The 25223-nt window shown below is 38.2% G+C and overlaps 1 protein-coding gene across 2 annotated transcripts in view; it reads left to right on the forward strand.

Moving 5' to 3' along the window:
* The window catches only part of LOC139937256 (atrial natriuretic peptide receptor 1-like), a 54963-nt gene that overhangs the window by 22911 nt on the left and 6829 nt on the right, over positions 1-25223 (forward strand). For both annotated transcript variants that reach the window (XM_071932351.1, XM_071932352.1), the window contains exons 6-19: positions 9030-9168; positions 9908-9986; positions 13227-13338; positions 14562-14624; positions 15436-15513; positions 18026-18130; positions 18940-19011; positions 20184-20346; positions 20876-21025; positions 21723-21897; positions 22871-23023; positions 23622-23745; positions 24522-24590; positions 24942-25116. In XM_071932351.1, the coding sequence (XP_071788452.1) occupies positions 9030-9168; positions 9908-9986; positions 13227-13338; positions 14562-14624; positions 15436-15513; positions 18026-18130; positions 18940-19011; positions 20184-20346; positions 20876-21025; positions 21723-21897; positions 22871-23023; positions 23622-23745; positions 24522-24590; positions 24942-25116 (1657 nt within the window). The remainder of the gene's footprint in view (positions 1-9029; positions 9169-9907; positions 9987-13226; positions 13339-14561; positions 14625-15435; positions 15514-18025; positions 18131-18939; positions 19012-20183; positions 20347-20875; positions 21026-21722; positions 21898-22870; positions 23024-23621; positions 23746-24521; positions 24591-24941; positions 25117-25223) is intronic.

Genomic DNA, 25223 nt, shown 5'->3' on the forward strand with positions numbered 1-25223 from the left:
AGAAATCCTTCTGACAGGTGACTCATTTGTTGACAAGATTAAATGGAGAATATTTATTAAAAAAAAACATTCACTTCCAACGGCATGAGAATTATCATGATGGACAAGGATCGGATCAAACGGAAGCTTTATAATTTGGAAACATTGGGTAGGGCCGGCTATAGGTTGGAAGGTGTCTAATGGAACTTTACAATTAATAACATTTTGGGGTGGGGGGGGGGTCTTACACAAAGGGCCTAACCCTTACATTCTGGTCAGTGTATTGTGAGTGGTGTGTTGTCTGGTTTTGAGACAAGCCAAATGTTGCTTGGTGAAAAAGGTCGCCGTGGGACCACTTTAGGTTGAAAGTGGGTGGCGACCTCGGACATACAAAAATCTCCATACAGGAATTGCTCTAATGATGCAAAACGTATCTTGCTGTTTTCAAACTATGGACACTATCTTTTGCCAGTAAACTCAAATGAGTACATGAAAACCGTTTTAGAATACGGTTTGTTCATGGAGGTATAGTGTTGCAGTTTCAGAGTTTACCCCATCACGGAAGTTTGTTTGTGAAAGGATATTTTGAAGCTGTAAAAAAGAACTTTGCATTTAGTCAAAGTTGTTAAGCAAAACGACATTAAGTTTCCTTTTGAATATAAGTCCATTCACAAAATTGGTTAGAGCAGTGTGTCGGTCAGGTCTCAGAATGTACACTTTGCCAGTTCCATTTTGTAGCCTAATTTAGCAATCGGCCCGTCGGGTTGGTTACTGGAAATAATATTAACAGAAGAGACCTCATGTGGCTGAATGGGGTACATTTTAGGAGTTTGTCTATTGACCCAAACTGGACGTAACAAAACCCTAAACATAACTTGACATGCTTTCTGAAAGTGAAACAAGTGAAACAAGAGAAGATTAAGGAGTGAGGACGAATTTATCGTTTTTATTTAGTTTGAACGATATAGGGTTCCAGAGATGTGGGATGTATAGATGTTTGTTCCTAAAGCAGCGTGAACATGAACGCGGTCAGAAATTGTGTCGTTTGTCGTTAAAATTTTGCGAGATGCAATAAGCCCATAGTGACAATAAAACAAAACCAGACCTGCCAAGTCTCACGCATTAGGTGTGAGACTCACGCATTTGGGCTCTGTATCACGCTCACACGCACAGCAACTATTTACTCACGCATTGGGGCCAGACCGGGAAAAAAAATTAACGACATTTTTTGTACAAACTTTGTACAAACAGAGCGCAAATTTGCAGATTGCGTACGCTTTTGCTCTTCCAGTAGGTTCAGCTAAAATTCGGCAGAGCGCAAAACGCTTATTGCGCACAAGTTTTTTTCCGATTCTTTTAGCAAATTCATTGAAATGCGCTCCACTAGCGAAGGCACAACAGGCAGAAGAAGTGAGCGGATGATTTTGGACATTATTTTTAGTAGATTTTTGTTTAAGTTTGGAAGGAAATAATCTGACACAATCGAACCTCCACATTAACCATCAACATCTCGTGTGTACCTCAAGTGAGTTTTAATTATTCTGAGGAGGTTTTTGATGCATTTTAGAACACTTCTTTGTCCACAATTAAATTTCTGATTTTTTTATTTATTTAAAAGAAAAAGAAAAAAAAAGTTGGGTGGTGATTTAGAAAGGCCTTCTAAAACTGGCAATTCTTTTCTGAGGGAGGGGGTTGAGCTTTGAAAAATCTCACGCATAGCTGGCCTCTGGACTTGGCATCTCTTCAAAACACTTTTTTGACGTTCACGTTAAGTGCTCCCGTAACATGCAGCCTAATGACGACCATAAGGTTTACAAGACCAATTCAGATGAGGATAAACTAAAAAGAGGCCTACGCTCTAACCGCCCCCCCCCCCCCGAAAAAAGAAAAGAAAGAAAAAAAAAAAAAAAAAAACAGTAGATAAATTAGATTTGTGGCACACAGCATGTTCCGAAAACTAGCTTTACTTATAGTGCTGTAGCAACGCTATGTATCGTGGGACGTAAAACATTAATTTTTGACGATGTTTTTCAAAAAGGAAATGCAAGCACTATGAATGTATATTGAGTGTGTGGAGAAAGTTTTGCTAGTGTAGTACAAAAGAAACTTTAGTTATTGCTGGCTAACGGTCAGTTTCACCTATCAACGCTGATTTCAAAAACGTGTAACGTTAAGGAGGCCCAACATATTAGACCCCTATACGGCTAACGGGGGAGACTTATAGTTTCTAGAAGTATGCATAAGGTACGTCTTACCCAAAACGAGGTGGGTGCAGCCACTGCAAGTAGTGGCGGACGTGCGAAAACGCTTCATTTTTGGTTCTAATTATGACGCCATGCATAAATATTGAGAGAGGCGTACAACACCCTCACCCACATTACATTTCGAAATATTTGTGTGAAGGATTTTCATCATCTAGCGGGGTGCCGCGCGAAGCGCGGCATTCCGCTAGTAACCTTTACGCTGACAAATTTCACAGTTGAGATAAGTGCAATTGACAAAGTGGCTCAGCGGACGCCGTTTGTATAGCAATCGATTGGTGAGCAACTCACTCGGTCCCAAGTTGAATACGAACCTTGAATCAACGTTGACATGCAGGTTTAAGCATGCTTGATTTGGGGCTATGGTTTATTTACATTAAATAAACCTTTTCCTATAAAGGTTTTAACAAAACTTGCTAAATCAACTTTGATCACTTTAGGTTTCCATGGTTTGCTTATTTTGGGGGTTATTACAAGAACGTCAAATCAAATTTATTCTATGTTTTAGTGGTTGATCTATTTGCATTGGTAAATTTTGTTTTTCAGGTTTCATGCCTTGCTAGGTTAAACCTTTGGGTGGTTTATGTATACTGGACGCTATTTGTAATACTAAGAAATAATTGTTAGCATACAAACTGACTCGGTAACGAGCAACCGAGAGCTGTTAGAAGTGCACAGCATTGTGAGAACGGTTCCCTCTGAAGTGACGTATAGTTTTTGAGTAGGAGGTTATTTCTCATGCATCTGAAAGCACACAATTTAATGCAACAAGATAATTATTATTTCTGTCATCATATCTTGCAACTTCGATGACAAATTAAGTCTAAATTGTCAAAGGTTTGCTATGTTATGCCCAAGTTGGGATACACCAAGTGAGAATATTGGTCTTTGGCAATACCAGACGTGTCCAGTGCCTATGAAACTAGCATTGGATTATTTTTTTTGTTTATTGAATACAATTTGTGGTTGATAAAACAACGTATATAACCCTCAGTCCCTGGACCACCCGAGTCTGCTGAAAAGATGTTTAGTGTCCAAGTTTCCAGGACCCAATTGCATGGCTCTGCTTACCGCCGATTTCTGGGCTTACGATCGCGATTCCCCGTTTTTACGTGCAAGTGCCGAATTTCTGCGCTAGTCTTGTAAGCTTTAGAATGCCTAGTAACGTGAAGTACGCACGCGCAGAAGCCCAAATTCGCCGCTGACCCGTGAAATACGGTTGCCGTAAGCACATAATTTCCTGCTTCCGTAAGCGCCGATTCGGTGCTTACGGTAAGCAGAGCCATGAAATTGGGCCTAGGTAGGTGGACTCAAATCCCTGTTCAAAAATTTAAAAGATAAACATAGGTTCATCCTTTTCGTTTATTATGAACTCATTGAGTTGACATTGAAGTGATATGCCAATATAGGGAAAACAATTATACCTCTCGGTAAATTAGACGTTAATTGTTTTTTTAAATAAATTTTAGGCCTATAATGAACTTAATGGTTGTTGAAGGCAATTACGTGGTTCCAAATGGCCTATATTGATTAGTTGCTAAGGTAACAGCTTTTGGGATCATCGTCTCATCAAGAAATTAAAGTACCCTTTTCATGGTTATGAAATGAGCGTGGTATTGGTTGTACGATTAAATGCACTGGACACCTTGTCAAAGTCCAGTATTCTCACTTGATGTTTCCAAATATATGCATAAAATGACAAACCTGTAAAAACGTTGGCTCACTGGTCATCGAAGTTGCAAGAGAACAATGAAAGAAAGATAAGTACGTTTTTATGGTTACGAAATGAGCGTGGTGTTGATTATACACAAAGTCACTGGACACCTTTGGTAATTTTCAAAGACCAGTGTTATCACTTGATGTAATCCCCGCATATGCATTCATTAACAAATCTGTGAAATTGTTGACTCAATTGGTCACCGAAGTTGCCAGAGAACAATGAACGAAAGAAAAGTAAATTTTTATGGTTACGAAATGAGCGTGGTGTTCATTAAACGGTTAAAGGCAATTGACACATTTGGTAATTTTCAAAGACCAGTATTCTCACTTGATGTATCCCAACATATGCATAAATTAAAGGAACACTTTGCCTTGGATCGGACGAGTTGGTCAAAACAAAAGTGTTTGTAACCGTTTTTAATAAAATGCATATGGTTGGAAAGATGTTTTAAAAGTAGAATACAATGATCCACACAAGTTTGTCTTGAAATTGCGTGGTTTTCCTTCTACTGTGCGAACTAACATGGTCGGCCATTTATGGGGGTCAAAATTTTGACCCCCATAAATGGCCGACGTGTTAGTCGACGAGGTAAAAGGAAAACCATGCAATTTTGAGGCATGTTTGTGTGGATCATTGTATTTTACTTTTACAACATCTTTCCACCCATATGCATTTTATAAAAAACGGTTACAAACGCTTTTCAAAGACCAACTCGACCGATCCAAGGCAACGTGTTCCTTTAACAAACCTAAAAAATTGTTGACTCAATTGGTCACGTTAGTTGCAAGAGAATGATAGGAAAAAACAAAAATGAAAAACCCTTTTTGCACAAAAAATGTATGCTTCCTAGATGCCCAAATGAAAGGCTTCAGGCCTAAAATCTTTTAATATTTTGAGTAAGAACTTGCCTCTTTAAAACAAAGTTCGTTACTTCAGAGGGATCCATTTCTCAAAATGTGTTATACATCAACAGCTCGCCATTGCTCGTTACCAAGTAAAGTTTTATGCTAAAATTATTTTGAGACCAATAGTGACCAAGAGTGGTCAGGTGCTTCTTGCAACAACTACCCCTTACCCATGTCTGAGAATGTACATTTAGTAAAAAGGAAAACAAGTAAAAAAAACGCACCTCCCGCGCGGTTGTTTCGACCGTAAGTAAAACTACAGATATTGATAGAGCAATGCCCCCTTTGACGTCATCAGTGGCTAGAAACCAACGATCAGCGTTTGGCATGCTTCCCCACGGACGAGTCTTTGCTTCGAAAACAAAACCAAATCAAGAAGAAGAATAAATATGAGAACCAGAAATGATTAAACAGCTTTCTTCTCAGTTTTGTTGTTGTTGATTTGTTAAAAACATATTTAACTTTTATATATTTCATGGCTAAATTGAAATACTTTACATTTGCAATTATGACATAATTTTTGTTGTACTAATCAATTCAACTCAACTAAAAAACATTGATCAGCTCCATACAAAATCATTAAGTTGTGGCTAGAAATAGAAAATATACAATTTCTTAAAAATGTACAGATTATTTGACAAAATGAGAAAGCAAAGTGTAAAAATTGTTGAAACCACAGCAATTACAAACAAGTTAATACATGTCAAAACATTAATTGAATGTACATTATTACGAGTCACAAAACAAATTATACATATACACTGTAGACATATAAACAGTGGTGAACCAGACCTCCAAATAGCTGACACCCCGCACACGAAAACAATTAAAAACAAGTGCAGAAAGTCAACTATTCAGAAGTCTTGCTATAGGTAAAACTAAAGTATTTGAAGAAAAAAAAAACTGAATCGCGCAGACGAAAACAAAAATCCTCTAACTAACAAAGAGTGATCCTCAAAAAAGAGATAATAACAAACGAACAACCTCGAGTCGATAAATCACCAACAAATCATCGATAAATAAGCACAAAACACACACGGGAGCGATGTAGAGTTGCTTTGCGACCTTGAGCCCCTCCAGTTTTCTCATATTATATTTTAGTTCTCAATTATAATTAACCATCATTTGATGTGAATGTACTTGCCCCAGTGTTTTAAATGCCGACAATGAAACCCAAACATTGCGTTGTCTGTTTTTATTTCCTCAAAGGTTGATATTAATTTGTCAACTAGAAACCAAGCACTATCAATCTTAAAGGCACTATACACTATTGGTGATACTCAAAACAGTTGTCAACATAAAAACTTACTTGGTAACGAGCAATGGAGAGCTGTTGATGGTATCAAACATTGTGAGAAACAGTTCCCTCTGAAGTAACATAGTATTTGAGAAACAGGTAATTTCTCGCTCAAATAATGAAAGACTTCAGCTGAAGCTTTTTAATATGCATCTGAAAGCACAACAATTAATGCAACAAGAGTTCCTTATTCTATTGCAAATTCGATGACCAATTGAGCCCAAATTTTCACAGGTTTGTTATTTTATGCATATGCTGAGAAACACCAAGTGAGAATAATGGTCTTTGACAACTACCAATAGTGTCCAGTGTCTTTAATGGTAAAGTACAGAGACTAATGTAATGGGGACAACAATAAGTTGTTGAACAGTTAAAGGGAAGGTACACGTTTGGTAATTGTCAAAGACCAGTCTTCCCACGCAACATAAGCATAAAATAACAAGCCTGTGAAAATTTGAGCTCAATTGGTCGTCGAAGTTGCGAGAAAATGAGTAGGGAAAAAAAAGCACCCTTGTTGGACGAATTTGTGTGATTTCAGATAAGAATTAAAGACTTCTGGCTAGAAGTCTTTTATTATTTAAGTGAGAAATTACCTCGTTCTCAAAATCTATGCTACTTCACGGAGCTGTTTGTCACTATGTTTTATACTATCAACAGCTCTCCAATGCTCGTTACCAAGTCAGTTTTTAAGTTAATATTTGTTTTGAGTAATTACCAAACGTGTATCCTTCCCTTTAAGACCCTTTTTTTTGACTCATTCTGAGTCTTTTTAATGCGCACGTGACGACCGTACCAGAGGATGGCAGCAGTGGAAATTAAGACCACTCAACGGCTAGTTTGCACGATTTGTTCACAACAAGGGAGATATAGCATCTTAGTATGGCCAGACATGGATTTGCAATTGATCCGTTAATAATATCTTGAGGGACTATTAGTTCCTACAGACAGTACACTGATGAATAATAATCGCTCATTTTAACTACACGCCAGTAAACATCAAAAGTACAATACTGACAAAATAATGACTTATCTATAAATTTAAAATATATTATCTTTTTCATGTCAAGTAATATCTTCAAATTATTAGGGAGGTTTAGATGCATGTTGCGCGAGCAAATACGTGAACGTTAACGTCAGAAAATGGTGGTGTTTCTTGGTAACGTCACCACTTTGGACTTATTGCACGCTCACGTATGACGTCTACACATACGTACCTAATAACATGAATAAATGGTAACTTCGCGTATGCTAAAATCGTGAGATTTAAACGACACAATTTCGGACGTTCACGTTCACGTTCACGTATTTGCTCGCGTTACGTGCAGCTAAACCTCCCTATTGTGGGTGTCAGGTAAAGGCAGTGGACACTATTGGTTATTGTCAAAGACTATACAGTCTTCACAGTTAGTGTATCTCAACATATGCATAAAATAACAAACCTGTGAAAATTTGAGCTCAATCCGTCATCGAACTTTCGAGATAATAATGTAAAAAAAAAAACCTTGTCACACGAACTTATGTGCGTTCAGATGGTTGATTTCGAGACCTCAAGTTCTAAATCTGAGGTCTTGAAATCAATTTCGTGGAAAATTACTTCTTTCTCGAAAACTATGGCACTTCAGAGGGTGCCGTTTCTCACAATGTTTTATACCGTCAACCTCTCCCCATTACTCGTTATCAAGTAAGGTTTTATGCAAATAATTATTTTGAGTAATTACCAATAGTGTCCACTGCCTTTAAGTGTCAATTTGAACCATTATTCAAAACTAATCGACATAACAATGATCTCAAGTGAGAGGTTACGGGTAATGAGTTACTATTTCAGAACCATGACATAAAAGCTGTATAACAATTCAACGGTACATACGCAATTAATCTACATAAAAGCCACAATCGTCATTTTTGTGAATAGGAACGCCCTTCAGTATAGACATTCAACCGAACAATGGTGAAAATGTACCCTTGAATGTCTATAGATGAAATAAAATGACAAAAAACGAACCTGTTGGATGCGAAGAATGAAATCATGTGTGCTCGAAAGCGAAATTAAATGCTATGAAAGAAACCACATGGTCTGAATGACTTAGGGGGGAAAACGTAAATTTGAATGCGTGTTATGAACTTGACAAATATTTGCTAACATTTATCGTAAAAACCTAATAAAAATAGCTTTACAAAAATGAGCGCATATAAATAAATAATTTAACAAATGAAGAGTAAAAAGAAGATCTAGCTTGTGTTTAAACAGCCCACTCAACCACAACTTAACATTGATTGAAGGCTATGAGAAAATTCGTTAGAACGGCTATCACTAAAAAGCGAAAGTTTTAACGTAGGTTATCAAGGGTGCAGGTACAGCTGAAGCAGCAGCATCAGTAGCATCCACCACTGCAGCAGAAGCATGCAGTGGTAGCATTATCAACAGCAGCAGTAGACAGCAGTAGCAAATAACCACAACGACTATATAGGGAGGTTTCGCATGCGAACGGATACGGTTAGTAAGACGGGACGTCATCATTATGACTTGATACGCCACTCGCTATCCGCTATACGTACAGATGACACTGATACCCTGCTTGCTACACGTGCACAAGCGTGAATAGGTTACGGATTGTTAAACGTATGCACGTATCCGTTCGCATGCGAAACCTCCCTAATATGAAAAAGTTACGTTGAATGTTGTTATTAATCACAGTTTCAAAAAGTTACAACTTCACAATATCAAACTTGTGTCTGACAGCATTCTAAAAAGAAACACATTAAGTAACAACAAAACCAAAACCGTTACAAAACTACTTAAAACAATTGTCCCCTTTTATTTCATACAAACTGTCTTCTTTTTTTCTTTTGATGTGGCTCTTTCTCAGGTTGTTTATGATTTCTACGGTGCCACCGGAGAGTTGAGGGTAACCGGGGACGTCGTCTGGCCGGGCGGTGCCTCCAAACCACCGCTGGATACTCCGGAGTGCGGCTTCGACAATGAAAACCCCGCTTGTCACCACCAAGGTAGTCCTATTATTGATGCGCCCCACCAAATAAATTCCCATAGCATACAGTTCAAAACGGTCATCAACAAAATACAAAACAGAATTCATTATAATTTAAGCCTCACACCGTTTTACATGTGAACATTTTACTCATGAACTTTATTCCCTGCTCGATTTTGTTCATGGGAAGTCCTTAGGCCCGTTGAGTTATTCCCAATTCAAGTCACAACACTCCTACACCAGTGTGATTTCCAAAACGTCCTAGCATAAATCTTGAAAGAGTTTCCCTTCACCTCTTAGCAAATAGGACCCTTATTTAGGGACATTTAATATCCAAGAAGTGAACAACCCCCAATTAATCATTTTATGTGTAATGTAGAATATTTTGAGAACCTACACAAATTCACTGAGCTCGACGCTCCGTTTTCTCCGCATTTAGTGGCAGGGGTGCACCCATATAGCTCTTCGAGAGATCATTGGTATGCCCTAGTGTGTTTTATTGTGTAGTTAATTTTGAACAATAGCGGTGTCACGGTGAGGGTTGGCCCTATTCCCTTTTAGAAATCTTCCCCACGAGCAACCCCCCTCCCCACCCCGAAAAAAGACAAAAAGAAAATGCACATGCGACATTATCGAGCACCAAACACCTCTGCCATACACTAGTAGTCGTTGATTAATTTATTTTCAGATGTTTATAAATTCACACAACTCCAATTCATACGATGTATTTTAACGTCCCTTTTTTCATTAATGTGTAGATTCAAGTGTGTCTACAACTATAGTCATAGCATGCTCCATCGTTGCCATTGCCGCCGTCATCATCTTAGGTGTGTACAGGTAAGAACAATGCGCTCTATTACATCAATAACGAACAGGTGCCAACTCCCAATAAGCCATAAGAAAGGGCGAACAAGAAACAATAGACGCAAATTAAGCATGACAAAAACAGAGTAGAAGGTCCGAGTGACTAAATTACCATTTGGGGACATTACAGAGGGGTCAATAAGGCAGGAATAAAAAAATGACCAGTGTTTTTGAGTTACGTTTTTAAGATGTGAACTTTGTGTTTTTATATTAAGTATCATTAAGGGCAGCCTCCAGTACAATTTTAAATTCTATTTCTGTGAATATAAGGAAGGTTAAAGTATTTTGCCGTATTTTGTAGTAGTTGAATAGAATGATAGAAAACAAAATTGCCAGGTAAGTCCTCCACATGGAAAATTTACAATAAGCTTAAGGCCAACTCCACCAAAGTCTCAAATTGTAGCGTACAGCACGTGTTAAAACAAACTCTTTATACGTGCAGAATGTCTTGTCGACTCTTGGCTGCATGATAATACAAAGCCCCAATGTTAACAACACGTGTTATTTAATTTCGACCCCCAATATTCATGAAACTGAAATGACACACGCTATACGGACTCCCTACCACAAACAAATCCATATTCACTATTTTAAAACGTTTGTGAACAATATTTACAAACGGTAGCTTCTTTTTTGTTGCATTTGTGGCTTTTTTGGCTTCACATCTAGTTGCTTCAACCTTGGTTGGCAAAAACTCGGGCTTTAACGTTTCCATAGGCATGTGTCCCACCGGTTTAGAGCTCCGGATTCAAACTCTGGTTGTTTCGAGTTCCAGTCTTGACACCTGTGACGTAAAGCAATATACTTTTTTTTTTTTACGATGCTTCGTCCTTCAGATGGGACGTAAAACCGTTAGTCTCGTGTGTTGTGTAACGTACGTAAAACCAATGCACTTATCTAAAAAAAGAAAAGGGGTTCGCCTGGTGTTCCTTGTTTGATTGACAGCGCACTAAAGCACATTGTGCTTTGTAAAAAGGAGAAGTTTTCATAATTAAAACGTAGAGTCCCACAAACCTTACATGAAACTACTGATGTTAAAGTTCCTTGAGCGTCACTAAGTGATGGATATGCCCGTTATACAAGAAGCTACTTTTATAGAATGGCTTATAGAAGACTCTTATGAACGAGGTACGTCAGAACTCTCTTAAACAACAAAGAAAGGCCACATCGAGGGAATCCACTTAATACAACCTTCTTGTAACAAATCCTGATATCAATTGCAATTTAAAAACTGCCATGCTGACTGCTTTTGTTCTTCGTTTATTTTTTTATTTTTTTTATTTTTTAGAGCTTAGGGCTTCGTTCAGTTGAATTTAAATGATCACTAATGGCCTCCAGCATTAAGTAAATTGACAAACACAAAAAGGGCAGACTGAAAGATATTGAAAAAACCTCCAGAATATCATAGGTTTAAGAAAATCGTAAACATGTTTTTAAAGAAAGCTTGTTTGTCAAACAACAGTATTTTTTACTCAAAGGGTTTCCCGGTTGTTGACCCCGCAAAAGCCCCCCCCCCAAAAAAAAAAAAAAAAGAAAGAAAGTTGAAGGCAGTGGAAGCGGCAAGTTTGGTTATTATTTCAAAGTGTTTTTAGCATAACAAAAATTACTTGGAAACGAGCAACGGAGAGCTGTTTATTAGTTTAAAACATTGTGAAAGGCGACTTCCTCTGAAATTTGAGAATGAGGCATTTTGTCACTGAAATAATTGAATCTGAGAAAAACTTCAGGCCTGGAACCTTTCCCGGGCGTCTGAAAGAAAATAAACTTGTACAAGGAGGGTAACGTTCTTCCGGCATTTTCTCGTAACTTCGATGATCAGTTGAGCCAAAATTTTTACAGATTTGTTGCTGTATGGATAATATGCTGAACAACTCGGGGAAAGAGATAGGTAGCGAAAAACAAAAATTAAAATGGAACATAAAAATGAAACAATGTAATAGGAAAACACACTGGACTTAACCCATAATACTCCGTTGCCGTTGACTTAAGGTCTGCGTGCTACATACAGTGCAGGGTTGGGACTCGTCCTAAGTCCTAAGATTAGTCTTAAAATAGAAAGAGTTTTGTGAAATCGACGGCAGGTTTCACAAAATTTGGTTGGGTAGGCATTTGATTGCTTGATGTGAGGGCGGCATTAGAGTGGCAGTTACCCTTGACCGTATAGATGTGATTATTACTTTTGGAATCCCGTCAGAGAACCCGCTCAACTCAAGGAGTCTCGCTGAAGATGGGCACAATGCGTGTTATTTTAGTGCGGGTATAAATAAGGGGTTAATGGTGGAGAAACTATAGTTAAATTTCAGCATGAACGTTCAATACTGAAACCGTTATCTCCAATCTTGAATGAAAGACCAACAATTAAAGGTCATTCTTTTTCATCATGAATGAAATAGGGTAGGCCTACCGTCAATAAGGTCTTCTTTTTCCGATCATGTATGAAATACCTATAATTGTAGGGCATCCTTTTCTATCATGTATGAAGAAAAAAAAACCTACAATTTGTCCACTCTCTCTAATTAAAAGTAAACGAACCGGATGAAAATTAAATTTGGAAGATTGTTTTTTTTCTAACAAAAGCATTTTAAAAGTCAAGAGTTTACCCGGAAAAAACATGACTGACTTTCAGTTTGAACCATTTGTTTGTAATTTTGATGTAGGTTTTGAGTCAAACTGACTCAGAAATGGGTCAAGCCAAACGGGACTCTGAATCCGGGGAAATTTTGACCCGGTTTTGTTAAGAGTGTAGTCGTGAGTCACGTGACAATGCATTAGAAATGCGGTCGTGACACTTGTGTCCCTGAGCAAGACACTTAACTACTATTGCTTCTCTCCACCCAGGGGTAAATGGGTACCTGTGAGGGAAGGGATAGTTCTTGTGATTCAGCAGAGTAGCGCATTTGTTACACGAGGCTGTATACTCACCAGGGAACTGAGATGGTTTAAGGAATGAGTTAAATGGCCCTGTGACCAGGGGTCGATTTCACAAAGAGTTAGGACTAGTCCTAGGAGATATACAAATTGCGTGGATAGTCCTAAGTTAGGACGAGTAACTGGTCCTAACTCGAGATAAGACTAGTCCTAACTCTTTGTGAAATCCACCCCAGGGGTATTGTAAGAAGCGCTTTGGTACGCCCTTCGGGTGTGATCTGGTTAAAAACTTAATAATATTATTATTATCCTATTATTCATGTCTGTGGACATCTCTTTATACAGAAAACTGAAGAAGGACGCTGAGATCCAAAGCAGGGCGTGGCAAATAAAGTGGGAGGAGCTTCAGTTTCAAGGTGAACTTGGAAGGGTACCCACAAGTTCCACCTTCTCCATTGTAAGTGTTATTCAGATTTTAAGTTTAAAATATAGTGGCAGTTTCTGTTTTACACTATTCGGGTTCAGTGTTTGGTGTCACGAAAATAAACTTTCAGACTCTACATTCTTGTGTTTAATCAATATTACTGAGGTGTATATAATTATTTGCAATTTTTTTTTTTTAGTTTTTATTGTTCATTATCTACTCTTAAAAACAAACTGTTTGTCTTTTCTAGTGTGAATTTCTGTGTTTTTTGGTCTTGGATTTTCTGAATTTTAATAATGCAGCTTGTTGTGTGTTTTAATAGTGTAAATGTCATGTAGTTCAGCCTATTGTGGGATGAAGTGTGATTTAAGCAAAACGCCGAAACCGTGATACCCCCTCCAATAAAAAAAAAAAAAAAAAAAAAAAAAAAAAAAATGAAAAAACAACAACAAAAAACCCCCCCAAAACCGACCTTACAAAACATCGAGGTGTAATAGGCCTATCGCAAATACATGATTACTTTCGCACAACTGTGTCTAAAGGCAATTTAGAAAGGAAGGAAACTATTTTCACAATTTTTCCCTCCTCACAGTGTCGTTCGACCATTGTGCATCAACAGGCAATATTATTTGTGCAATATCTTTCATATAAAGGCTATATTGAAGAATACTGAATCTGAAGTTGAAACTAAATAATTCAGAAACGATATTTTTCAGGGGATAAAAATGGTCAGCAAATGTATACTGAAGATAATTATTTTTAGAAGAACTGGCAAAATGAAATAATGCATGTCGTTATATTATAAAGAAGGTTTCCCTTTCCATATTGTACTTTAACTTAGTTAACATGAAAAACCTGCTTTAAAGGGAAAGTACACCTTTGGTAATTTTCAAAGACCAGTCTTCTCACTTGGTGTATCCCAACATAAGCATAACATAACAAGCCTGTGACAATTTGAGCTCAATTGGTCATCGGAGTTGCGAGAAAATGATGACAGAAAAACACCCTTGTTGGACGAATTTGTGTGCTTTTAGATAGGAATAAAAGACTTTTCTTTAGTGTGAAATTACCTCTTTCTCAAAATCTATGCTACTTCAGAGGGAGCCGTTTCTCACAATGTTTTTTTGCTATCAACAGCTCTCCAATGCTCGTTACCAAGTCAGCTTTTAAGTTAATATTAATTGTTTTGAGTAATAACCAAACGTGTACCTTCCCTTTAATTGTTTATGTCTGCATTTATCATGTTTCAATCACAGGAAAATTTATCCGTCAGGACAGAAGAAGGGAGACAAATCTTTACAAAAACTGCCTTTTATCAGGTGGGTTAAGCCTCGATTTTGTGATGTAAGTTTTAATATTGTGGAAGTGATTATTGTTAAGGCTTCAAAGGAGTGGGCTTGACCCTCAACATTTGGTGGCAGTTTCTGGACTTCTTTTTTGAAAAGTGTTATTGAATAAAATAATACTAATATCAAATCTTATAAAGCGCTGGTATCTAGAAAAACTATTCACTGCGCTAAAATATGACCAAGGGAAAAATTAATGTTAGGCTGAAGAGGACAGTTTTGAGATTGGATTTGAATGAAGAAATGTCAGGTTGTGATCTAAGTGTGAGAGGCAAGCCGTTCCACAGGCGGAGCTGCAGGGAAGGTATACTTTTGGTAGTTACTCTTAAAATATAATGCGCTATAAAGTTCCTTTGTTAGAAGCCTAAAGCAGCTTTCGATGGTATAAAGCAGTTGAAAATCATTTCACTACGAAGTAATGTGGTCATGGCAAAATATAGCAGAGAGGCGTTACTGTCGGTAACGCTTCTCAATTTGTGTATTCCAATTACAGATTAATCTTCCTGTGCGGGTATAATTACCCCTTTCTCAAAAACTACGTTACTTCAGAGGGAGATTTTCGGCGATATCTCTCAAAAACGCGATTGATAATGTTTTTATATATATATATCTTACAATCAAACAGTTAAAAAAAAAAATCAAAATTATACATTCCCTTAGCCTGACTCCGGTTTATGAAGATCCTGTTATGACCCAATTTAAGAACTAAACTGGTACAAAATTCACAATGCACCGACATGAATAGTCGTACCTGAAGGTGATTTTTATATTGTCCTACCACCAGGGTCATACTGTAGCTGTCAAGAGATTGGACAAGGACCGCATAGACCTCAAGAGGAATCTTCTGATAGAGCTAAAAAATGTAAGTGACTTCACCCATTACCCATATCTATAATCATGTGTAAAAATCACTTAGGTAAAATTTCTGTAATTAATTTTTAGGTCACAATTCTTAATCGAGAGAGAGAGAGATAGAGAGAGAGAGAGAGTTAGAGAGGGGGGGAGGGGGGTTCTCTTGCACTTAATTTTTTTTCTTCAATTTTTTTCTTTTTTTTTGAGTTCCGGTGCAAATGATTGTGCGGTTCATTTGTTAAGAGCAGGATCCTTGAATTGAGTGCAGCATGTAGCCTTCTGTTCCTTTAGAATGTGATACGCTAGCGAGCAGTAATTACAACACGTAAATTAATTTGAATGGCTATAAATAGGTTAAGGACAGCCTTACTTGAAATGAATTGAATCGAATACATATGTAAAAGCCATTCATTAGCGTACCATTACCTAGAGTGCGTTTTGGCGACCCCAACCAAAAACTGTTTCGGTTATTGGTCGTTGGTTCTGCTATTCAGACTGAACGATAACCGAGTTGTGAGCTCGGTTACCGTTTTTGTTATGACGTCAGAAACAATTATTGGTTACAGCCGCCGAAACGCATCCCTAGCTCACCTAAAGATAGTTGATCACATGTCAGGGATTGTTTTTAACACATGACAAGTTTTCGTTTTTCCTTCCTGGCGATCCCAATATTGGTAATGTATAGACGCTGTGACCTGTGACATCACTTGTTTACAAAAGAGCCACAGAGCCTGGACTTCATGCAGGCACGATTTGTACACAGCCTAATGGTAGAAAACATAAAATCCTATATTTTATGGAGATGTCACTGTCTAATTCTTACGAACTTTTGATATGATGAAAGGGGGCACATCTCTGAACTTGTCCAGCTTTTACTTTCATAACTCTTGGATTTATGTGGAAGTTATGACACAAAATGTAAACTTTTCCATATGACCAGTGCAGTATTTTGAATACTCAAAGAATGTACAAGGTCACACTAATTTTTAATAGAGTTCACATGGTCTATAGCTCTCAAAAAGTTAAAAAATAAAGTGTGACTATAACGAATTGTTATTTGTTATTAGCCCTGTCGCTTGTTACTTCTCACACAGTTAAAAACAAACATGGTCAACGTGAGCATTCGGAGAAATCATTTGATAAAATGAGAAAAATCAAATGATCAACATATTAATCTTCAACACAGTAAACACACTGTGTGGACGTGGTGTTTGAAGTCCACATAAATGTGTGGACCTCTTTTGTTTACATGTCCACACTTCGTATGACACGCACACATTGTCAATTGGTTTCGTCCTCGCTCTGTAAAAACTCCCAGATCCCTTTAGATGATGTCCTCGATTTCAACGGTTTAAAATATGAAGCTAAGCAGATAAAGGAATAACACAGAGCAGAATTTGGTAAACAGCCGAAACAAAAATGTATGATTACTCCGTGCGACTGATAATGATTGGTAATTACTCAAAATAATTATCAGCATAAAACCTCACTTGGTAACAAGTAATGGGGAGAGGTTGAGAGTATAAAACATTGTGAGAAACGGCTCCCTCTGAAGTGACATAGTTTTCGAGAAAGAAGTAATTTTCCACGAATTTGATTTCGAGACCTCAAGTTTAGAATTTGAGGTCTCGAAATCAACCATCTAAAAGCACACACCTTTCTGTGACAAGGGTGGTTTTTTCTTTCATAGTTATCTCGCAACTTGGACGACCAATTGAGCTCAAATTTTCACAGGTTTGTTATTTTAGTATGTGTTGAGGTACACCATGTGAGAAGACTTTTTTTTTTTTTTTTTTTTTTTTTGGACAATTACCAATAGTGTCCACTGTCTTTAAGTGCGTAATTGTTTTTATTTTATTTAAAACCTTTATAAAATTGAGCCAGGGCCGTAGTTGGGATATCTGCCACAAAAATATGTTCTTCTGGACTGGCAGTTTTTAATTTTTTAATTTGTTTTATTGTCATACGAGGCAACTTTTACAGGCAACTTGGAGGCAAACAACTGCAGGACCACTTTGGTAGCACATGGGTAATTTTTCAAAAAATGTCTTACGATTCACAAGAAAATTATGAGAACATTCAAAGGTAAATGGATTTTCTTCTTAGAGATTGCCAGGAACTGGTTGCCTGTACGTTGCCTCGTGTGACATGGGCTTAAAGACCCTTGACACTATTGGTAATATTGTCAAAGACCAGTCTTCTCACTTGGTGTATCTCAAAATATGCATAAAATAACAAACCTGCGAAAATTTGAGCTCAATTGGTCGTCGAAGTTGCGAGATAGTATGACAGAAAAAACACCCTAATGTGTGCTTTCAGATGCTTGATTTCAAAACCTCAAATTCTAAATCGTCAGATGGAGCCGTTTCTCACAATGTTTTATACTATCAACTTCTCCCCATTACTCGTCACCAAGTAAGGTTTTATGCTAATAATTATTTTGAGAATTTACCAATAGTGTCCACTGCCTTTAAGAGCGTACCATGAGTGTTCCCCACTAAGTTTGTGATTTCTGTTATTAGATGAGGCACGTAGGACACCCAAATCTGGCGCGGTTTATTGGATTATGTGTGGATGTCCCCAACGTGGTTATCATCAATGAGTACTGCCCAAAGGGAAGTCTGATGGTAAGTAAAACGCTTTGTAATCTTGTGTACTGTCTGTCACCCATTGGATGCCAGAGTTGGAGTAATGGAAATTATACGTTTGGTTATAATATTTAAAATATTATATATAGAATTTGAGGCATGGTGAGGTATCAATATATATATTTGGTTTGCGGTAACACCATGTGTGTATCTACTTACCAGGTAGAGTTTGTTCTTAGAGAACTGTCTTTCTTTATTCTACTACCGCGGTTGCTGAATAATGAAAGAAAAAACACAGTATCACACGAAGTTGTGTGCTTTCAGATGGTTGATTTCGAGATCTCAAAAATTAATTCTAAGTCTGAGGTCTTGAAAGCAAATTCGCAGAAAATTACTTCTTTCTCGAAAACTATGTCACTTCAGAGGGAGCCGTTTCTCACAATGTTTTATACTATCAACCTCTCCCCATTACTCGTTACCAAGTAAGGTTTTATGATAGTAATTGTTTTGAGTATTTACCAATAGTGTCCACCGCCTTTAAGGTTAGTACTTTCAACAGTTGATGTACCTGATATGCCAACGGTATACACACGAAACGTAGGTCTACCTTTTGGGGTTTATCATAATCTGGATTATAATGCAATGTTGGCAGTAAAAAAATGGTCATTCTGAAAGTTATTGGGCGGAATTTGGTAATGAAGTGAAAATGTAGCAATGTCGATGAAATGCTTTTGGTAACGGAGAAAATACGGACAGGAATGAACAAATCAAACAAGAAAACGCACCCTTAACCCCCCCCCCCAAAAAAAAAGAGCGTTTACAAAATGTATTTCTTTCTTTCCTTTCAGGATATTCTGCAGAACGATTCCATTAATCTGGATTGGCTTTTCAAGTACTCACTTATAAGTGACGTCATAAAGGTAAAAACGACAATTTATAGTATCTTAAAACACAATGCCGCGATAACAACAAATGAGTTGTTACGTTATTGCTGTCTTTGTTAGCCTACATTTTTACTTTGTACCTTCGGACAGTATTTATGGAATAGTACTCAGTAAAGTAACCACTCCATTCTTGATGTCTCTATTAAAACATTTCGTGGGCTTACCCTTTAAATAACAGTTACTTATTTCATTTAGTTTACAATGACGGTGAACGTTGATCCCAAACAAAACCGTGTTTGTAATATTAAATATTATAGTATAATAATATTCTAATGTATTCTATAAATAATACTAGTTTAATAATATACTATTATTACATTATTATTGTTGTCAACCAAGGGCCTTCATTGTCACAGTCGTAAGTCAATTTAGAAAATTGGAAACTGCGAGCAAAATGAGTACTTACTTCATCTGTGTCAGTGGGTCAAACAGTTCCTATAATATAGAACATAAACAAAACCCATGAAAACTGAATTATGATTTTGTTTAAGTTGTCCCCTCTCGGAGATCGCCTTGAACTATTTGTTGTAAATTACTGAATGTAAATAGGGCATCGACAGTTTGTATCAAACGGTACCGAATCTAAACGCAATTATTGAGTTTGTTGTTGCTCGTTGGTTTTTACTGACATTGTATACCAACCGAAAAACATTTTACAATACGAACATAAGAATGTGTCAGTTATTTCGTAAGTCAATATATTTCTTGAAGCATACACTGCCCTTTCGCTGTCCTTGCTGGTTGCGAAACAATTAGGAAACTAGCCCTTGTTTTTATATTACTTTTACAAGGGCCCGCTATGCGACTTCTGATGTCGGAGGGAGTAAATTTTGGAGTCGAAGGAGTATAATAGTCTTGAGAAGCTTTGTGTTTCTTGTCAATCTTCTCAAAGCACCCTTACTTGAATCATCCTCCTTTAGCCCATGTTAATTTCCCATATGGAGACAGTGTCTCTAGGGAAAAGATATCCCAAATACTCGGTACGCACGTTTTAGGCAGCATGGGCCAGCATGCACTTCATTCAACATTTAGTGCTTGCGCAATGGTTTGTGGCGCAAAAGTATTAAGAGAAGACATAATTTGTTCAGCCTGCAAAGAAATGTGTGCAATATCAGGATGTTATCATTTTCTCCCAATGCATTACCCAGGGCGTACAATACCTTCACCGCAGTGCCTTGTCAGTTCACGGTAGACTCAACTCCTCTAACTGCCTCATTGACAGCCGTTTCGTGCTCAAACTCACCGACTTCGGGCTGCATACGCTGAGAGAGGGCGCCACAGAAGCACATGGATGCCACGCCGTCATGACAAGTGAGTACGTGTAGATAATGGGTGCGTTCGTTGAGCTTCCCCCTGGGTCGACCCCGGTCTGCCCGGTGCGTTTGAACAGCCCTGACTTCATTCCAGGGGCTCACCCGGGTCAGCCCTCAGTGCCCTGCTTGTGGAGTGGGTCACTTTGGGGCTGGCCCCAGGTGCATGACGTCACTACGAGAGCGGTGAGTGATCGTTCGTTTAGCTCTTGTCAGGGGCTCACCCGAGTGAGCACCGCGGGGTAGACCCACGGAAGCCAATCGAACGCACCACATGTTGGTGCTGAGGTCTCGTATGGTCTAGAAAGATGTGTTTAAGTTATACAGTAGATGACTCTTATCAAAAAGCTTACCTTTTAGTCCTTAGTCACATTATTATACTAAACAAGAACTTGCACATCCACAGCCCATTGTTCTTGGATCAGACCGAGGGACCGCGCGTTTTGAGCGATGACGCTTTCTCCCTCATCCCTCAGTTAGTTTGCAAGAAATGTTTTCAAGAACCCAATCATTGTTCTTGTTTTGTACAGAATGTCTGTGGATCGCTCCAGAATTATTGCGAGAACCGAAGCTTAGTATGACCAAGGAGGGCGACATCTACAGCATTGGGATCGTCATTAAAGAAATAGTTGCAAGAGAGGGCCCGTACGACGCCGAGTCTAAGTACATGGATATGGCGGGTAATTGTTTTATTTCTATTTTGGATGTAAGATTATGCTTATCTTAGAGCTAAGGAAGAAATGACACTTGGGGAAATTGGTTACTTGCAGGTGTTCTGTGATTTGAGGCATTGTGGCTGTTTGTGGTGGCCCTGATTTATTTTTTTTTAAGATAAGAAAAAGATGAGTTGATGATTATTAGCAGTTGAACCAAACTAATTTATAAAAGAGGGTGATTTTGGGGATCTCACCGGGAGTACTCCATATGTAAGGCAACGTTTCTAGTGTTTCAACTCTCAGAAATCTGGATCACAATTTCAAGCATGGATCTTTTTTAGGTCCAAAGGGTTTTTGAGGAAACAATAATTTCAAACCATATGACTTCTAAGGAAATAGTTGGTTAGGTTGTCATTGCTATCGTTCTGCTCAACGTGTCAGTTTTCATGATAATTAATTGTTTTGAATACTTACCAATGTATGACTCAAGCAGACATTAGAACAATCTGTAACATTATTGCTTAAACTATGGTTTCATCTGTTGGAAATAATCTCTATCGACTTAAAACGCTCAAAAACGCTTACCCAGAATACAATGTGAACCCTCTGTAGAATCTGTTTTCTTCGGATTATCACCTCTCCAGGTCAAACTATTGGTGGCGCACTTTATTTAAGCATCGATTTATTATCTGTTTCTATTGCTGATTGTTTCCCCAATCAGAGATACTAGAGAAAATCAGAGCGCCCCCTGAGCACGGCCCCGTGTTTCGTCCACGAGAATCAGAAGAGAAGAGGGATCCTAATCTATCTGAGCTGATGAAAGCATGCTGGGCCGAAGAGCCGAGGAATCGTCCCTCCGCTAACACGCTTAGATCATCTATGGATAGAATCAACAGGTTTGTTATTCTCGATTATATCTATTGAAACATGGAGTTACCTTGCAAACATCAACAGTGACAACTGGGAGATCCTCGCAAGAGATCGCACCAAATGGCGGCACGCAGTGACCAAGGGCAGTAAAGACTGCAGAGAAGATGCGCCGTGATGTTGCAGATGCTGCTCTGGAACGCCGACATGGACGACGTGCCGTCGCTAACACCAGGACAGGGCCACAGACACTCTCATGTCATTTCTGTGGAAGACTAGTCAATTTCAGAATTGGTCTTATCTCTCATGAGCGAGCCTGTGCCAGAACGTCTGTTTGAGGAGCTATCTACCTCTTTGACCCACCAAGTTGCGACTGCACCTTTTTTTGTGTGTCTTGTTTGCTCTACATAGTCGTTATCGCTTAGCGATATAGACAGCCTATTATATCTTCCAATCCTACTTTATATTTGTTGTAGGTCCTAGTTTGAATGTGTATATATCCACTCCACTAAACACACACATGCCTGTGCACATTGTTCTGTATTGCAGTAATTTTGTGAACATTCATAAACTATAAGACACTGTGTGGCAATTCAACAGATATTATGGACTACTTTTATTTTTATCTGGTCCACACTTCGTACGCCATATAGTGATACAATTCATGGAAATTGGAAAAATGTAGTTGTTCTGTGCAAAGAAGACTACCTCAACAGTGTAAAAGACTACACTCACTATGTGGACGTGAGTAAGTCCACATTGCGTTTCAATTCCCTACATTTTGTGGACTGTTTTTTCTTTTGTTATCAGACCCACTCTTCGTAAAAAAACGTTAACATACACACTCTATCCACATTTTTTTTATAATGTGCACTATTCCTCGACAGTGTGAAAACCACTGTGTGAACGTTTGTAAGTCCACACAGTTTCAAGTCCCTCCATTTTGCTGACAGCTCACGTCAAAACGTGGAGTATGATGTTTAAACATATTTATTTTGACAGAGAGAAGAACACGGGAACCAACATTCTTGATAACTTGCTGAATCGCATGGAGCAATACGCCAATAATCTTGAGGAGCTGGTGGAGGAGAGAACATCTGCATTCTTGGAAGAGAAGAAAAGAGCCGACATGCTGCTCTATGAACTTCTGCCAAGGTGAGAACACAATATTAAGACGCATATGAATTTTTTTTTTTTTTTTTTGGGGGGGGGGGGCAGTAGGCTGAAGATGAATTCAGAATAAAAAATAACAAAATAAATCCAAAGATTAATTTATGCATATGAGTGTCTGTGTTTATTTGTTAACTATTCCTCCTTAGCAGAGACATTATATCACCCATCTTCAAAAAGCAATGCTTAAGTTCTAAAGAGCTATTATGCAAATATTTAACACTGCTTAACATTTGTCTTACTAAGCACAGTATGAATGACATGAGGAACCATAATTTTTCTGGCAGCATGATTTTGCTCTGGCCCAAATTCTTAGAGCTGCTTAGGCACAAAAAAAGCTCAGCACATCAAAATTATGGTCACCAGAACGGGGTTACCTGCCTATAGAACAATATAGTTCTTCTCTGTAGTACAATTTTTTGACTGGTTTTCTACTCATTTCTGATTAGCAGAAAGTTGTTAAGCAGTATTTTCTACTCAAGCAGCTCTATGAAGTTGGCCCCGCCCTAGGCTTAGCAAGTATACTCTGAAGCTCACTGAACTCATTTGTTTTTTTTGCATTTGTTTTTTCCACTCCCCTCAGAGTTGTGGCTAATCAGCTGAAGCTTGGCAAGAGTGTTGATCCTGAAACGTATGACAATGTGACAATCTTCTTCAGCGACATCCAAGGATTTACCGCCCTCTCTGCCCAGAGTACGCCAATGCAGGTTGGAATCATGAGATTATAGTCTTTTACCGTAAAAACAACATCATCCACTCACAAACATAAATCCTCCCGGTGAAAGTGGTGAACTTGAATTTTACGTTAGTTGAACCAATTTCTGAGTAATTTTGACTCACATTGCAGGTGGAACTTACCCATAAAATGAGTCAGGCCCCGCGATGGATCCTGATCCGGGTCAATTTTGACCCGGAAGTTTAAAGAGTGAGCAAAAAGTTGTTGCAGCTTCCCAAAGATAAGATGGCGGTCTCACCTTTGTCCCCTCCCCTTTTAAAAGCCATTATACACTTTCGGTAAACAGTATTGTCCAAGTCCCACACTTCGTGTATCACACCTTATATATAAAATAACAAACCTGTGAAAATTTAGGCTCAATCGGTCATCGGAGTCGGGAGAAAATAACGCGAAAACCCACTCTTGTTTCCGTGCGTTTCGCCGTGTCATGACATGTGTTTAAAATAAATCCGTAATTCTCGCTATCGAGAAATGATATTGTTTTAATGTTTTCTCAAAAAGTAAAGCATTTCATGGAACAGTATTTCAAGAGAAGTCTTTCACCATTACCTTCTGTAAACACTGTAAGTTATTTGTAAATCTGTGAATTTTTTTTTTCTTTCTGTACCGAAAGTGTATTATGGCTTTAAAGAGCAATTAACTTTTTTTCTTCAAATGTTTGCTCTGATTCACAATAACAAAAGCAAAGTGTGTGTCTTTTAATCGAGTACCATATAACGTGGTTGTTGTGGTTGTAATTTGTTGCAGATTGTTGTGTTTCTCAATGATTTATACACCTGTTTTGACGGAATCATTGGAGGTTTTGACGTCTATAAGGTAAATATTGTGACTTATTGTTTGTTAACAATTGTTGCTGATATTACCTCAGTAAATGGTTAGCAAAATTACTGGCAACAAATATTTTCAAACTAAATTGCTGCGGTACCCCCTGCTACAATAAAGGAAGCAAACTACCGCTACATACCGGGAAATCTCAGTGAACTAAATTTGCAAAGACTGTGGGTTCAAAACCGAATATATGCTTGCGATTTTGTTTCACTGCACTCGGGAAAGTACTGAGTAGGGTATAGGGTCGACAGTGCTAGGGTCGACGGTGAAAGGGTAAACAACACCAGCTTTTTTCTAGACTTGAATTTGTTACGTCTTGTACCTGATTTTGATCTGCAGGTTGAAACTATCGGAGACGCCTACATGGTTGTTTCCGGGGTACCAGTCAGAAACGGCGAGACGCATGCGCGAGAAATAGGTAACATGGCGCTGGCCTTGCTGGAAGCAGTGTGTTCCTTTAAGATCAGACACAAGAACGAGATGAAGCTTCAACTACGGGTCGGAATACACACTGGTAAGATTGTTAAACTTTCTGATTTAAAATTGTATTCCTGTTTGATTTATATCGTCCCTCTTCCGTTCGTAGTCTTGAGGAACTTCCATGTTCTCCAGTCCTGCCTA

Source organism: Asterias amurensis, chromosome 5 (assembly GCF_032118995.1).
Source record: "Asterias amurensis chromosome 5, ASM3211899v1".
NCBI lineage: Eukaryota > Metazoa > Echinodermata > Asteroidea > Forcipulatida > Asteriidae > Asterias > Asterias amurensis.